Raw genomic sequence first — 17,193 nt, 5'->3', positions numbered from 1 at the left:
CGTCGTGACTTTCAATATTTAAATTTCGTCTGTTATTTTTTTGTTGTTTGATGATGAGGCACACTTTAAAAGAAATTCGGAGAGATTTCAGGGAATTGATAAAAATGTATTTTAGAACTACGCATTGAGACGGATTTGCTTAGCAGCAGGGTGTTGCTGATAAACGTGGGAATGTGGAAGGGAGAAATTGCAAAGCAGCCTGGGAACTATGGTATTTTCTATTTTTTTATATTTATGAATTGTCTGGGGAACCTCCTTGCAAAAATAATCCTGTCATCCACCAAAAGTACTTCAACTTGAATCTGATAACGTATTTCAAAAGTCATTATAATTTTATCAGCTGCATAGGCGATGCCTATTGACCTTGTTACCTACATTCAAGGTCTCTCTCCCTCTCTATCTCTCTCTCTCACCTGCTGAGTAATGTTAGAGATTTATTTGCTACTTTGTTAGGCTGATATGAGTTTATCGACTTTGTTGTATAAATGATGTACCCAAAATCCGATAAGACGTAGAATCGAGAGTAGATTGAAAGGTTCAATAACTTTTTTAAACACTATGTCTATTGTAATTAATATTCATATATCAAGTGTAGTCTACTTTAAGGCTGAAAGGTATATTGCATATTAACAACCAGTAAGGAAAGTAGTAAAGTCGGACGGAGCCGACGTTGTGCAAAATTTGATGTCATTCTGACTAACATGAGGAGTCTAATGTTCAATTTACTTAAAATCGGGCGATATATATGGAAGTTATATCGTAATATGAACAGATTTCAACGAAACTTGTCACAGGTTAGGTAATACAAATTTCAGAACGTTTTCCATATATTGGATCCTTGGTGCGTCAATTATTTAAAATCAATCTATAATATAACGGAGCTATATCTAAATCTCAACCGATTTTCACGAAACTTGGCACACATCAGTCTGGACTAAATTCAGTACGCTATGCCAAATTTCGTCCAAATCGAAGGATATATAGGGACTTTGGTGCACCATTTACATGAAATCGGAAGAAACTATATATGCGAGCTATATCTAAATGTGGACTGATTTTCTCGAAACTTGTCAGGCATCACTCTACGCTCAATTCAGTACGTTATGCCAAATTTCCTGCACATCGAAACATATATAGGGACTTTGGTGCACCATTTACATAAAATCGGACGATACTATATATGGGAGCTATATCTAAATCTGGACCGATTTTCACGAAACTTGGTACACATCAGCCTGCACTAAATTCAGTACGTTTTGCCAAATTTCGTGCAAATCGAAAGATATTTAGGGACATTGGTGCACCATATATGGGAGCTATACCCAAATCCGAACCGATTTTTCCCAATTTCAATAGGGTTCGTCCTTGGGCCAAATAAGTGACCTATGCCAAATTTCATCCAATACGGATAATAAATGCGACCTGTCCTTTGTTTACAATTTAACATGGACAGACAGACGGACGGACATGCATAAGTCGACCTTAAAAGTGATTCTATGGATATTCTCAAAAGGAACCATAGAAAATATTTTCTATCCAACAAAATTTGGATTTTGTGATCATCGTAGAGCGGAAGGTCTGGTAAATAATTTCAAATAATTGTAAATAAAAAAATTTCATTTTCAGCTACCTTATTTTCATATTAGATCTCAGATGTTATCAGCGGCAGAAACATCGCTTAAATGTGCGAGAATCAATTTGGAAATGAATGAGATCAACAAATACAATATACCCACAAACTAATGCGATTTTATAAATAAAACAAAAAAACAACAACACCACAAAGCTCAAAACTTGAAGCGTGCCAACCGGTTTTATTATGCCGGTCTCATATAACCAGACGCCCAACAAAGGCCTGCGACGACTTAATTGTTAATCATATTGGTTTGCATTTCGTTGTTTGAATCTGAATCTGCTGTGTCATATGGGAAAGTATATTTTGATGACTTGCAAATTGGGCGCCAGAGATAATTAAAATGTAAATAAATTAGAAAAAAAGGCAACAAGTGGATATTATCGCAAAAAAACACATTGCTGGTGAATATGCTACTCACTAACTCACTACTCTATCAGGTGTTGAGTGCTTCATACTATAATGCTTGAAACCAGTAAGGAAAGTAGTAAAGTCGGACTGGGCCGACTATAAGATTCCCTTCACCACTTTGGGTATATTCTACATATGTATCCTAACAGACGTAGCTTGTTATTATTATAGACGTAATTCAGTATGTCATGCCAAATTTCGTGCAAATCGAAAGATATATAGGGCCTTTAGTGGACTATTTACCTAAAATCGAGCGAAACTAATATATAGGAGCTATATCTAAATCTGAATCGATTTTCAGGAAACTTAGCACACATCATTCTAGACATAATTCAGTAGGATTTATCAAATTTCATGCAAATCGAAAGATATATAGGGACTTTTGTACACCATTTAACTTAAATCGGGCGAAACTATATATGGGAGCTATATCTAAATCTGAACCGATTTTCACGAAAGTTGGCAAACATCATTCTTGACCTTATTCATTACGCTGTGCCAAATTTCGTCCAAATCGAACGATATATAGGAACTTTGGTACACCATTTACCTTAAATCGGACGAAAATATATATGGGAGCTATATCTAAATCTGAACCGATTTACACGAAATTTGGCGTAACGTACTGAATTAGCTCTAGAATGATGTGTGCTTAGTTTCGTGAAAATCGGTTCAGATATATATAAATAGCTACTATATATATTTTCGTCCGATTTACGGTAAATAGTGCACCAAAGTACCTATATATCTTTCGATTGGCACGAAATTTGGCATATCGCACTGAATTAGGTCTAGAATGACTTGTGTCAGGTTTCGTGAAAATCGGTTCAGATTTCGATATAGCTCCCGTATATAGTTTCATCCGATTTTATGTAAATGGTGCAACAAAGTACCATATATCTTTCGATTTGCACGAAATTTTGCATAAAGTACTGAATTGAGCCTAGAGTGATGTCTGCCAAGTTTGGTGAAATTCGGTCCAGATTTAGATATAGCTCCCATATATAGTTTCGTCCGATTTTATGTAAATGGTGCACCAAAGTCCCTATATATCTTTCGATTTCCACGAAATTTGGTAAAGCGTACTGAATTGAGTCTAGAATGATGTGTGCTATGTTTCGTGGAAATCAAAATGATGTGTGCAAAGTTTCGAGAAGATCGGTTCTGATTTAGATGTAGCTCCCATATATATTTTCGTCCGATTTTACATAAATGCTGCAGCAAATTCCTAATGTTTGTCCGATTAACACGAAATTTTGCACAACGTATTAAATAGAGTTTCGAATGACGTTATTGGGTTCTGTTGAAATTGGTCCAGATGCAACCAAAGCTTTCATATATATTTTGAACGGGTGTCAAATTGACATTAAATTTTTAACAGTGCGGCGTACCGAAAAGCGTGCATCAATTTTGCTATAAATCATTTTCCATAAATTTGTCCCATGGTACGCAGACGACTCTAAATCTGGCCGAATGAAATTCAATTTATCATAGCTTGCAGAAAGACATGAGTATGTTCCTTCGAGGGAACATTGACATGCAATTGTAGGGATACATATGTAGAATATACCCAAAGTGGCGAAGGGTATCATATAGTCGGGCCAGTCCGACTATACTACTTTCCTTACTAGGTTTTAGCATGTTATCGAATATATTCCTATTATTCTGTTACTAAATTGTTGTTATTGTAATTTACAAGGTTTGAACGGGAAAATTGTCATCATGATCTAGCTATTATTCGGGGGTAACACTATGCACTTCTCTCAACATGCCAGTAAACAATTATTACAGCAATTAAAATTTCATGGTTAATAAATATTCTCTCAACTGTTTAACTCAATAAAAGTAAATAAAATAATAATTACAAAAAATTAAGTAAAAAACCAGTAAGGAAAGTTGTAAAGTCGGACGGGGCCGACTATATGATACCCTTCACCACTTTAGGTATATTCAACAGATGAATCCTAACAGACGTCGCATTTTTAAAAAACCAGTAAAATGAAATTGGATCCATAAACATGTCATTCTGCAAACGATACTAAATTTTTCATTTGGTCAGATATCGAAGCTATATCTAAATCTGAACCGAATTTTACGAAACTAAAAACACATCATTCTAGACCTAATTCATTACGCTGTGCTAAATTTCGTGCAACTCGAAAGATATATCGAGACTTTGGTGCCCCATTTACATTAAATCGGACGAATATATATATATATATGGGATCTATGTCTAAATCTGGACCGATTTTCAGGAAACTTAACACACATCATTCTAGACTTAATTTTGTACACTGTGCCAAATTTCGTGCAAATCGAAAGATATGTAGGGACTTTGGTATACAATTTACCTTAAATCGGACGAAGATATATATGGGAGCTATGTCTAAATCTGAACCGATTTTCACGAAACTCAGCACACATCATTTTAGGCCTAATTCATTACGCTGTGCCAAATTTCGTGCAATTCGGAAGATATATAGGGACTTTTTACAATAAATCGAACGAAGATATATATGGGAGCTATATCTAAATCTGAACCGATTTTTCCCAATTTCAATAGGGTTCGTCCTTGGGCCAAATAAGTGACATATGCCAAATTTCATTCAAATCGGATCATAAATGCGACCTGTACTTTGTTCACAAAAATACATGGACGGACGGACAGACGGACAGACGGACAGACGGACATGCGTAAATCGACTTAGAAAGTGATTCTATGCATATTCTCAAAAGGAACCATGTGTCTATGTCGTTTCCTTTTGCTGTTACAAACATATGCACAAAGACATAATACCCTGTACCACAGTGTGGTGAAGGGTATAATAAAAACAATTATTTTTTAATAAAAAAAACAATTTCAAAAAATTACTAATTTTTTCAAAACTTAATCCCATTTTTATTTCACTTCACATTACAGTGGTACAACTTTCAAATATAATCCATTTTTGGGCGAAGCCAAAAAATTCTTCTTATCCATTTCCAGGGGGATTTCTGTCAGGGGAGAACATTCAAAACGATAGTTTCTCAATAGGGACACCAGACCCACTTTGGTTTGCATTTTACCAAAACGTAAACCAATACAGTTGCGTGGCCCATCACCAAATGGCAAATAGGTGGAGGGATGACGTTTCAAACATTCGTCGGATGTAAAACGTGTTGGCCGAAATTCTTCAGGATCAGGATAATACTCAGGATCGTGGTGTATGGCATGTACGGGTATAACGGTCATAATGCCCTTTTCCAAAATGTGCTGGGTATTTGGTACTTGATAGTCGTTTTTGGTTAGACGGATGAGGTTGGGAAGTACCGGATAGATGCGAAGGGTTTCTAGGAGAAATTCAAAATTTTATTTATTTGGTTTTAAATTTTTAATGTTTTTTTTTCTTACCCGCCACAACCTGCTCCAAATATTGCATTTCATGCAACGACTCGTAGGTCAGTTCTCCCTGAGTCTTCTTCAAACTTTCCATAATTTCTCGTCTCAGTTCCTCTTGAACTTCCGGATTCTTGGCCAGCTCATAGAGAGCAAATGACATTGTGGTCGATGAGGTCTCGAAGCCGGCCAAAAAGAAAACAAATGTCTGAGCAGCCATTTGTTCCAACGTCAGGCCATGTGACAAATCGATGCCCTTCGTTTCTCGAGCCATTTCTTCATCTTTCGCCTTCATTTCAATTAACAAATCCATAAAGTCATTACATTTGACATTATTCCGCACCCGATATTCCACCGTTTGCCTTATGACACTCATGAAAAATTCGGAAATATCATCGGGAAATAGCTTCATGTGTAGCTTCTTGGCCAAATTACTATTGGTAATGGTGAAAAGTTGCACGAGGGGACTATGCCGGGGCTTAGAGAAAATGGCTCTGCCCTTTTGACGAAATTCTGCATCGGGATTTTTCAGGCTATTGCATTCAATGCCAAAGGCACAGGTGCCAATGACATCGGTTGTGAAGCGGGCACAGATATCTTTGATTTCCAATATCTGATCCGAGCTCTCCATTAACATTTCTTGCATGGCCTTGGCAAAATTTCCGCCCACCTTCACCACCGTGGTGAACATATATTTCATGCGTGCTGAGGTAAACACCGGTGTCAGTTTCGTTCTCATGGCCCGCCATTGTTCACCCTCCAAGGCCACCAAATTCCCCGTCAAGGGATCATCTTCGACATTATTGAACCCTCCACGATCATGAAAATTCGAAAAATCTTTGATGAGAATATTTTTAATTAAATCCAAATCGATAATTAACGATGCCCGTCTCACAAACATATAGGTACCCACAAAGGGGGCCTGGCCCTTGAATTTCCGATACAAACGTTGATTTATATCTCGAAAGTGATATTTACTGCCAATACCCAAAAAATTGCCAAACAAAGGCCATGGGGTCTCATACACCACGCCACGACGCTTCCAATACGTATAGAGATTATACAAATATCCGATCAATAGGCCAGCGGAGGCAAGCAGTAGAGTTTCGAGTAGCGACAACATCTCGCCGAAATTTTGCACCAAAACACACGGACAACACTTGAAAGCTTCAATTGAACTAAAGCAAGTATAAACATGACGACTCTCATATTTATATCTTTCAAAATCAGCAAGAAGATAATTACCCTCTCTCGCCAATGGCTGATGTAAATAATTTTGTTTATTGTTTAATATTTTCTAATCAGAAATAATAATGAAATCGATTAAATTTTAATCACAACCATTCATTAAAGAGATTAGTTCGGTATTACCTTTAAGAGAAAAGAGAAGATGTGAGAGAAGAGAAATAAAGGCACCATTGTTTTCTTGATCTCTGATATAAACCGTTGGGATGGTGAAGATAAAGAAAGGCATTGTTGTGTTACCCATACCCCATGATATATTTGCAAACAACCATAAGCCAGGGAGAGCAAAGAGAAAGCGAATGAGAGAAAGAGACTGAGGTATTAATTACAGCCGGTGTGGATATGCGGATGATTCATGAACGAATAATAGCGCAGCACTGTGGTTCTAGGGCTAATTTGAGACAAATTAAATAAAATGAAAATAGAAAAGGTTTTGTAAAATTAATTTTAAAAAATCCACGCCTATGGTTTCGCCTTGAAAAATTAATTTTAAACCAGTGAGCGAAGCAGTATAGTCGGACGGGGCCGACCATATTATACCCTACACAACTTCCAGGAAAATCTTACTTTCTGTGGTTCTATATTCTGAGCTCCCACATCCGAGTTCATACGCCAGACGATTACCAACTTCTTGGGTCTATGTCCTTCAGGAGTAATTATATACGCCATAGAATACAAATTTTGTAATTTTTTCCACAAAAGTCAGGGTCCATTTGACCCTTATCAAAACAGTCATGCTTATTCTTTGGCCCAATCCCCTTCCTTATGTAAAAATTAGCGATGTTTGGGATCCCCTAAATATTAAAAGATCTTTACCAAAAACAATAGGGGTCTTCATTGGCCGGAACCCCTACTATGGACCCATCCGTGAAGATTGGTCCATAACTTTGGCCTGTATCGTGTTTACAAATTATAATGGACAGACGGACGGAAGGACACACATGCCTAGATTGGTTCAGCTAGTCGAGATATGATATACTAGGACTAATATTCTAGGACCAATATTTCGTGGCGTTACAACCTCTGGGGGCTTGGGGCCCTGACAACATAGTTGTGTAGGGTATAAAAATAGTAGATCTCAAAAAGTTTTTTTTTTAATTTTTTAAATATATTGTAACCACTGTGCTTTAAAGAGTACACTTTTCTCATGTTAATGTGAAATATTCTCTCTTACGTTCTCTCTTTCAATTTTTAGCTCTTTGGAGAACTACGCATTAGCTTGTTTATATCGTACAAAATATTTAACATGGGTGCTTCGTCAAAAAATCAAATCCGATCTCAAGATCAGATTCATTAATATTCAATCGGTGTGTAGTCTAAAAATAAATAAATCCGCTAAGAAGAATTAAATATTTTTTATTTATTTTGTTTTCATTATTATATCATAATGGGGTAACTTTCAGGTACATCCCTCCCTTGCTGGTTAATAGAAAATTTTTCTTATCCATTATCAGGTCCGTCTGAGGGCAGATTTCAAAATGAAAATTACTGAGTAGGGTAACCAAACCGATTTTTGTTTGCATTTTACCAAAACGCAATCCGATACAGTTACGAGGTCCATCACCGAATGGTAAATAGGCACAGGAGTGACGTTGCTCAGTGTGTTGAGGATCAAAGTGGGAGGGGTTGAATTCATTGGGTTTGTTATAGTATTCGGGATCGTGGTGTATCGAATAAACAGGGATGGCTACTTGGGTGCCCTTCTCGAGGGTATAGGGAGAGTTGGGTACCCGATAATCATATTTGGTGCTGCGTATCAGGGTGGGTATGACGGGATATAGGCGAAGGGTTTCTAAGGGTGGAAGGGAAATTATTTTTTTTTATTAAAAAAAATTAAAACATAATATTTTTCACTTACCTGCCACAACCTGCTCCAAATACTGCATTCCGTGTATACCCTCATAAGTAATTTCATTATTATTTTCCCTCAAATTCTCAAGAATTTCCTGCCTCAGTTTCTCCTGTACCTCCTGATGCCTTGCCAATTCATAGAGGCAAAATGTCATGGTCGTGGATGAAGTTTCAAATCCCGCTGCAAAGAATACAAATGTCTGGGCAGCCATTTGTTCCAGAGTCAAGCCCTGTGACAAATCAATACCCCACGAACTGCGGGCCAGCTCCTCATCTTTTGTCTTCAAATCGATTAGCAGATCCAAAAAGTCATTACGTTTAATATTATTCTGCTCACGATATTCCACAGTCTCCTTGACGACATTCATAAAGAACTGCGTAATGTGATCGGGAAAAAATTTCATACGCAAACGTCTGGCCATTTTCGGATTGTTGAATATAAATTGTTCCAGCAAAGGATGATATCTGCGATCGGAGAAGATGGCACGACCACGTTGACGAAATTCCGCCTGGGATCTTTGAGGCTGCAACAATCCAGACCAAAGGCACAGGTCCCTATGACATCGGTTGTGAAACGGGCACATAGATCTTTCACTTCCACAACACCCTTCGCATCCTCTCTGCCCAACATTTCCTGAACCACCTCCCTTAGATTCTCCGCAACTTTCACCACTGTGGGAAACATATATTTCATGCGGGCCGAAGTAAACACCGGTGTCATTTTATTTCTCATGGCACGCCATTGCTCCCCCTCCAGGGTAACCAAATGACCCGTCAGCGGATCATCTCGGACATTATTGAATATACCACGATCATGGAAATTGGAAAAATCCTTTACCAAAATATGTTTGACCAAATCTAAATCCAAAATTACAGCAGATTTCCGCACAAACACATACAGGCCTCCAATGGGTGAATTAGGTTTGAATTTCATATAGATATTTTGTATCAGCTCACAGAAATGTAGAGAGGTTCCCAAACCTTTCATATTACCCAAAATCGGTAGAGGTGTTTCCTGGGGCACGCCATGTCTTTGCCAATAGCTGTAGTGTTGATAGAGAAAAAATAGAAGACAAATTACTGCCCCTATAAGAAGAGTTTCTAACACGCCGAACATTTTTTTGCGACGAACCGAACTTCACAGCTTAATGATCGGACTGAAAACAGGTTGGCAAAACTTTTTGCCTTAAACTCCCCTCTAAACGAGGAGGAGGAGACATCTTACAAGATAGAATGTTCCACTTGAAAAAAGCTTTCTCAAAATATAAACACGAATCTAAGAGCTAAAAGTAAATAGCCCTTAATAAATTTATTTTTACAAAATCCACGTAGATCTTGTAGAAATTATTTTAAAATTTCCACGTCTATTTACGTTTTTTTGTAATACAATTTTTTTTTCTAATTAGGTGCTATTTGAAATGTGATTTTAACTAATCATCTACAAGCTATATTCTAATAAGAATTATTTCAAAGAGAACTCCTACACTTGTTTTGTGAGATTGGAGCTTAACCATTTTCATTTGGCCTACCCATAACATTGGGGAGAGCATTAGTTGTTTGTTTACCTCTATGAGTTTCATTGTTGCTGGTGTTTGCATGGAGAACTATGGCTACCGCACAAACGAATGACCGGTATTGTATTTGGTATTTGTTCGTCTCTATGTGTGTGAGCCCTCAAACACAGAAATGCCACACGTAAGTGAGGGAGAGCCAGCCGAGTCTTGTTTATATCAATCGGTATTGCTTGTTTGGAGAGCCCCCCATTGTGGGAGCCATAACACAAAGTGTGTGAGAATGATAATGAGAGAGAGAGTATATTTTGTTTCATAGTTGTTATTGTTAGCATTGAATGGCATTGAGTTTGCCGGTGTTTGTCTTTATGTGTGTGTACCTACAACACACAAATGACATACGAAATGACTGCTCGGTTTAGCATTAACCTATTCGTGTGGCTACCGCAAACGAATGGACGAGAATGCATGCATTTGTTTGTCTCCCCTTTTAAAAAGGGTGGGAGAGTCTGTGTCTTGTTTACATTAATCGCGAATGTTTTTTTTTACATTGTTTTGCTTGTTTGGTAAGCCTTATGTGTGGGGGGACAGAATATAAATTGTGTGAGAATGGTAATGAGAGAGAACCAAATGAACTGAGAGCATAACTGCGTTCGTTTGGCAAGCCGAAAGAAATGGGGGATATTGTTTGCATTGATTTGCCTCTATGAGTGAGGCTCTAACACAAAGTGTGTATGAGGAAGAGAGTGAGTGTGTGAGCTTTGTATACTCCTCTTGGTTATATTGTTGGTATTGTACTGCTTGTTCTGAGCGCCCCCGTAAAAACCGGCATGCATTTCTTTGTCTCCCCTTTAAAAAAGGGCGGGAGAGTCTGTGTCTTGTTTACATTAATGGGGAATGTTTGTTTGTTTTGCTTGTTTGGTGAGCCTCACGAGTGGGGGACAGAATATAAATTGTGTGAGAATGGTAATGAGAGAGAACCAAATGAACTGGGAGCATAACTGCGTTCGTTTGGCTAGTCAAAATAAATGGGGGATATTGTTTGCATTGATTTGCCTCTATGAATGAGGCTCCAACGCAAAGTGTGTATGAGGAAGAGAGTGAGTGTGTGAGCTTTGTATATTCCTCTTGGTTATATTGTTGGCGTTGTACTGCTTGTTCTGAGAGCCCTCGTAAAAACCGGTAAATGAGAGTGTAATTTAAAATTGAGTTGATTTGTTGTTGTTGTGTGGGGAATGTGGGGGTTATATGAAAAAATGTAAACAAACAACTTGGTTGAAAATGAAGAAGAGTCCGAGTGGAAAGAGAGTACTTGTTCTCTTTCCCATTAGTCATTGAATTGAAGCGTTTCAAAATTAATGGTATTTTCATTCAGTTTCAGTTTATTCGAAGACATTAGAGGTCCAGCGGTTCGAACGTGATCAATTATGATATTTTTATCCTTGCTGGTACTCTCCGTGATAGCCTTATTCGTCTGGCTTAAAGAACATTATTCGTATTGGGAGAAACGTAATGTCCCCCACGAGAAACCATGGCCTTTTATTGGCAACATGCAGGGATTGGGTCGTAAATATCACTGGAAGGATATCAACGAAAGGATTTATAAGAAATTTAAAAACACCACACCTGTTGCTGGATTTTATACCTTCACCACACGAGCTGCCTTTGTCATGGATTTGGATATTATCAAAGATATTATGATTAAACAATTTCAAAGTTTTAGTGATCGCGGTTTATTTCATAATGTGCGTGATGATCCTTTGACGGGAAATCTTCTATTTTTGGATGGTGACAAATGGAGGGCATTGAGACATAAAGTTTCACCGGTATTTACGACGGGTAAAATGAAATTTATGTTTCCCACCGTGGTCCAGGTGGGTGAGAAATTGGAACCAGCCTGTTTGAAGTTCATAAATGAGGAGGCGGGATGTGGCATAATAGAGGCCAAGGATTTGTGTGCCCGCTATACCACCGACGTAATTGGAACGTGTGCTTTTGGTATTGAGTGCAATAGTTTAATAGATCCCCAGGCAGAATTTCGTAAAATGGGTAGATCGATATTTGAGAAGCCGCGCCATTCGGGTCCGGTTCAGGGATTTATGTTCACCAATCCCAAATTGGCACGAAAACTGAGAATGAAAACCTTTAGTGATGATGTGGCGGATTTCTTTATGAAGGCCGTAAAGGAAACGGTCGAATATCGTTTGAAGAATAATATTAAGCGTAATGATTTTATGGATATGTTAATTGAAATGAAACAGCAGCGGGATAAATTAATTGCCGAAGGCAAACAGGTGGATGAGGATGATATGAGTGGTGGCCTGACCTTGGAACAATTGGCTGCCCAGGCAATGGTATTCTTTTTGGCGGGATTTGATACTTCCTCAACCACAATTTCATTTTGTCTTTATGAATTGGCTTTGAATCCGGAGGTCCAAGAGAAATTGCGCCAGGAAATCGGGGAGGTTTTGGAGAAAAATAATAATGAACTGAGTTATGAGGTACTGAAGGAAATGAAATATTTGGATATGGTTATTTCAGGTGAGAATTTTAGAAAAAAAAACAAATATTTTTAAATTAATTTTTTTCGTTTAGAAACTCTACGAAAATATTCGGTAACCCCTCACTTGGTGCGTTTGTGTGTCAAGGACTATCAGGTGCCGAACACAGATATCGTTTTGGAAAAGGGTTTACGTGTCATCATACCTTTGGATTCGATACATCGTGATGGCGACTATTTCCCAGAACCGGAAAAATTCCAACCAGATCGTTTCTTGCCCGAAGAGGTAGAGAAACGCCATCCTTTCTCGTATTTGCCATTTGGTGATGGCCCTCGTAACTGTATTGGTATGCGTTTTGGTAAAATGCAAGCCCAAATTGGTCTCATCTGTCTTCTGAGGAAATTTCGTTTTGATCGCTGTCCCCAGACTCAGATTCCAATGCGTTATACTAAACTGAGTTTTCTGTTGGGTTCCGAGGGTGGGGTCTATTTGAAGGTGACCAAAGTGTGATGGGATTAAAGCAAAAGGGACAAATTGGAGATTCAAAATGGAGGTAATAATATAAAAAATATAAATTTAAAAATTTTTAATTTTTTGTTAATAAAAAAAAAATTAGAAAAACATTAAATTAACCAAATTTGGAACTTATATAATTTTTTCCAAAGTGCATAATTATTGATATGATTCACTCGATTTTTTTTCTAAAAATGTCCCCAATCCCCAATATCAATCAGGGCTCGACCGTGTGGGGCTTATGCAGTACATTTTTGCCTTTATCTATTAAAATTTGTGGCATATTTTTGTTGTTGTTTTCTTTATATATTTTAAGTATTGATATCTATTCGATAGAGATTATTTTTCAATAACAAAGAAAAAAATATTTGTTTATCGTTTTGTAATTGATAATTAACAGATACATATGAACACAATTATCACAGCTATTCAGGGTGGCCTCTTTTTACTTGTTTAAAAGAAAATGATCGGAAATGGATTTTACAAATATTTGTGAAAGCCTAATTTTAGGCGAAGAGTTTTTTGAAAAATATTTTTCCCAAACATCTTTTTGGTGTGAAAATATTAAAAAATATTTTTCTCAAGGCGTGGATTTTTAAAAATATTTTTTCCAAGTCCTAAAATTACTTCTTCAAGGCCTGGAACTTGTCGTGGATTTTTCAAAAATTATTTTTCCAGACCTAGAACTAGGCGTGTGTTTTTAAATTATTTTTTCACGGCCTTGTACTAGGCCTGGATTTTTTACAACAGTTTTTCAAGCCCTGCCCTACTTGGCGATTTTTGTATTATTTTTACTAGGCATGAATTTTTATACCCTTCACCACACTGTGGTACAGGGTATTATGTCTTTGTGCATATGTTTGTAACAGGCAAAAGGAATCGAGATAGACCTTCCTTTTGAGAATATGCATTAAATCACTTTCTAAGTCGATATATGCATGTCCGTCCGTCTGTCTATCCATGTTAAATTGTAAACAAAGTACAGGTCGCATTTATGATCCGAATTGGATGAAATTTGGCATATGTCACTTATTCGGCCCAAGGACGAACCCTATTGAAATTGGGAAAATCGGTTCAGATTTAGATATAGCTCCCATATATATATTTAACCGATTTAATGTAAATGGTCCCTATATATCTTTCGATTTGCACGAAATTTGGTACAGCCTAATCATTTTGGTCTAGAATAATGTGTGTCAAGTTTCGTGAAAATTCGGTCAGATTTAGATATAGCTCCCATATATAGTTTCGTCCGATTTAATGTAAATGGTGCACCAAAGTCCCTATATATCTTTCGATTTGCACCAAATTTGGCATAATGTAATGAATTGAGTCTAGAATTATGTCTGCCAAGTTTCGTGAAAATCGGTCCAGATTTAGATATGGCTCCCATATATAGTTTCGTTCGATTTCATGTAAATGGTGCACCAAAGTCCCTACATATCTTTCGATTTGCACGAAATTTGGCACAGCGTACTGAATTGGGTCTAGAATGATGTCTGCCAAGTTTCGTGAAAATCGGTCCTGATTTAGATCTAGCTCCCATATATAGTTTCGTCCGATTTAATGAAAATGGTGTATCAAAGTCCCCATATATCATTCGATTTGCACGAAATTTGGCATAGCACAATGAATTAGGTCGAGAATGATGTGTATTAAGTTTCCTGAAAATCGGTCCAGATTTAGATATAGCTCCCATATATAGTTTCGTCCGATTTCATGTAAATGGTGTACCAAAGTCCCTATATATCTTTCGATTTGCACCAAATTTAGCATAATGTAATGAATTGAGTCTAGAATTATGTCTGCTAAGTTTCGTGAAAATCGGTCCAGATTTAGATATGGCTCCCATATATAGTTTTGTTCGATTTCATGTAAATGGTGCACCAAAGTCCTTATATATCTTTCGATTTGCACGAAATTTGGCATTACGTACTGTATAGAGCCTAGAATGATGTCTGCCAAGTTTCGTGAAAATCGGTTCAGATTTAGATATAGCTCCCATATATAGTTTCGTCCGATTTCATGTAAATGGTGCACCAAAGTCCTTATATATCTTTCGATTTGCACGAAATTTGGCACATCGTAATGAATTAGGTCTGGAATGATGTGTGTTAAGTTTCGTGAAAATCTATCCAGATTTAGATATAGCTCCCATATATATTTTCGTCCGATTTCATGTAAATGGTGTACCAAGGTCCCTATAAATCTTTCGATTTGTACGAAATTTGGTGTAGTGTACTGAATTGGGTCTAGAATGATGTGTGTTAAGTTTCCTGAAAATCGGTCCAGATTTAGATATACCTCCCATATATATTTTCGGCCGATTTAAGGTAAATGGTGCACCAAAGTCGTTATATATCATTCGATTTGCATGAAATTTGGCATAGCGTACTGAATTATGTCCAGAATGATGTGTGTTAAGTTTCCTGAAAATCGGTTCAGATTTATATATAGATATCATATATATATATATATATATTCGTCCGATTTAAGGTAAATTGTGCACAAAAGTCCCTATATATTTCTCTATTTGCACTAAATTTGGCTCAGCGTAATGAATTAGGTCTAGATGTGTGTTAAGTTTCCTGAAATCGGTTCAGATTTAGCTTCTATATCTGAGCTTCTATATCTGACCAAATGAACAATTTAGTATCGGTTGCAGAATGACGTGTTTATGGTGTTTATTTTACTGGTCCTTTAAAAATGCGATGTTTGTTAGGATTCATCTGTTGAATATACCCAAAGTGGTGAAGGGTATCATATAGTCGGCCCCGTCCGACTTTTCTACTTTCCTTACTGGTTTAAATTAGTTTTCAAGTCCTGCCCATAGGCTTGGATTTTTTTAAATTATTAATAAGGGCCCCCTTGGGCCTCTGTGTCGAAATTTGGCTCACATAATAAACTGTGTCTTTTGGTTTTGTGTGTCCAGACGTAGACTAAAGCGTGACTAGTCTTGCAGTAAGATAACAAGACCCCTAGACCACAAAATAAATATTTTGATAAGGTTCACGTGTAATTCCATAGCACAAATGCCTCGGAGTTACACAGCAAGTCACTGCATGAATTACTCACAAACTGATGACCAGATGTTATCGACAAGTAGAATACTCGGAACCCCCAAATTAATTTTGTTGTTGTTGCCTGTTGTAATGGGTTGTAATGGGTAAGAAGATAGCTTAATCCGGAAACTTGCAAAACTGAATATTAAAGAATATTTTTCATCTTTTTTAAAAACCCTACGCAAATACTCTGTCCTGCCTCAACTGCAACGCCGTGCTGAGGTTGATTACCCCACCGATAAACCGGGTTATGTTATAAAGAAAGGCACCCTCGTCTACATCCCCGTCGATGCTATACAACATGATCCGGAAATTTATCCCGAACCTGAGAAATTCCGTCCGGAACGTTTCGAGCCGGATGAAATGCAACAACGTCACTCCATGGCTTGGCTGCCATTTGGTGATGGTCCCCGTAATTGTATTGGCATGCGTTTTGGTAAAATGCAAGTTCGTATATTGTTGGTATCGCTGTTGAGAGATTATTGTTTTACGTTGGGCGCCAAGACACCGAACACGTTGCCCATCAATGTTGCCCTGCCGTTGATAACACCCGATAAGGAGCTTTTGCTTAATGTCGAGAAATGTTGAAATTTAAATGAAATAAGCTATTTTCGAAAACCCTTAAATGTGTAAAAATGTATGTGTATGGACTTGAAAAAATATCCTTAAAAAATCCCCGCTGTCTATGGTCTTGAAAAAACAAGACGTACCAGTACTAAATACCAAAATTGTTCACACATACCCCTTCGCTTATTATTGACATAGCTGCATACTCAATTTCAGAGTTCTATTTCTAGCAGTTATTGCGTAATACAGTTTTTAGTACTTTTTAGTACAATTTTAGTACTGAAAAAAATGTTTGCACATCATTCGATTTGTAATAGCTTAAGCTTCATACCATGTTTCTGATATGTATCTCTACCGATTCTATTCAAATATAATGTTTAGTACTTTTTAGTACCTCTTAGTACTAAATTCCAAAATTTCATTTTCACACATACCACTTCGCTTATCGTCGGCAAAGCTGTAAACCAAATATGAGAGTTCTACACCTAACCCGCCTAATACAGTATTTAGTACTTTTTAGTAA

The 17,193-nt window shown here is 37.3% G+C and overlaps 2 protein-coding genes across 4 annotated transcripts in view; one reads left to right on the top strand and one right to left on the bottom strand.

The window, feature by feature from the left end:
• Window positions 1-4,958: 4,958 nt before the first annotated feature.
• LOC133337283 (probable cytochrome P450 6a21) overlaps window positions 4,959-17,193 on the bottom strand; it is a 30,585-nt gene continuing 18,350 nt past the window's right edge. The window contains exons 1-2 of one of the 3 annotated variants that reach the window (XM_061545522.1): window positions 5,436-6,543; window positions 4,959-5,374 (exon numbers count right to left, since the gene is read on the bottom strand). In XM_061545522.1, coding sequence (XP_061401506.1) covers window positions 4,959-5,374; window positions 5,436-6,543 — 1,524 coding nt within the window. Of the gene's footprint in view, window positions 5,375-5,435; window positions 6,544-8,047; window positions 8,458-17,193 lie in introns of those variants that run through there. The other 2 variants (XM_061545520.1, XM_061545521.1) reach the window with 2 other exon arrangements.
• LOC133337279 (probable cytochrome P450 6a13) lies at window positions 11,455-13,929 on the top strand. The gene is made up of 3 exons (XM_061545517.1): window positions 11,455-12,568; window positions 12,623-13,034; window positions 13,911-13,929. The coding sequence occupies exons 1-3, from the start codon at window positions 11,455-11,457 to the stop codon at window positions 13,927-13,929; spliced, it is 1,545 nt and encodes a 514-aa protein (XP_061401501.1).

Source organism: Musca vetustissima, unplaced genomic scaffold (assembly GCF_032173495.1).
Source record: "Musca vetustissima isolate MV318-11 ecotype Yass unplaced genomic scaffold, APGP_CSIRO_Mvet_v1 utg10133, whole genome shotgun sequence".
NCBI lineage: Eukaryota > Metazoa > Arthropoda > Insecta > Diptera > Muscidae > Musca > Musca vetustissima.
Note: the sequence above shows the minus strand (reverse complement) of the source record. Positions and strands in the feature narration are given on the sequence as shown.

Coding starts and splice junctions, on each gene's coding strand:
- LOC133337279 (XM_061545517.1), top strand. CDS start 11,455: ATGATATTTTTATCCTTGCTGGTACTCTCCGTGATAGCCTTATTCGTC. Junction 12,569..12,622: donor TTTGGATATGGTTATTTCAG/GTGAGAATTTTA, acceptor TTTTTCGTTTAG/AAACTCTACGAAAATATTCG.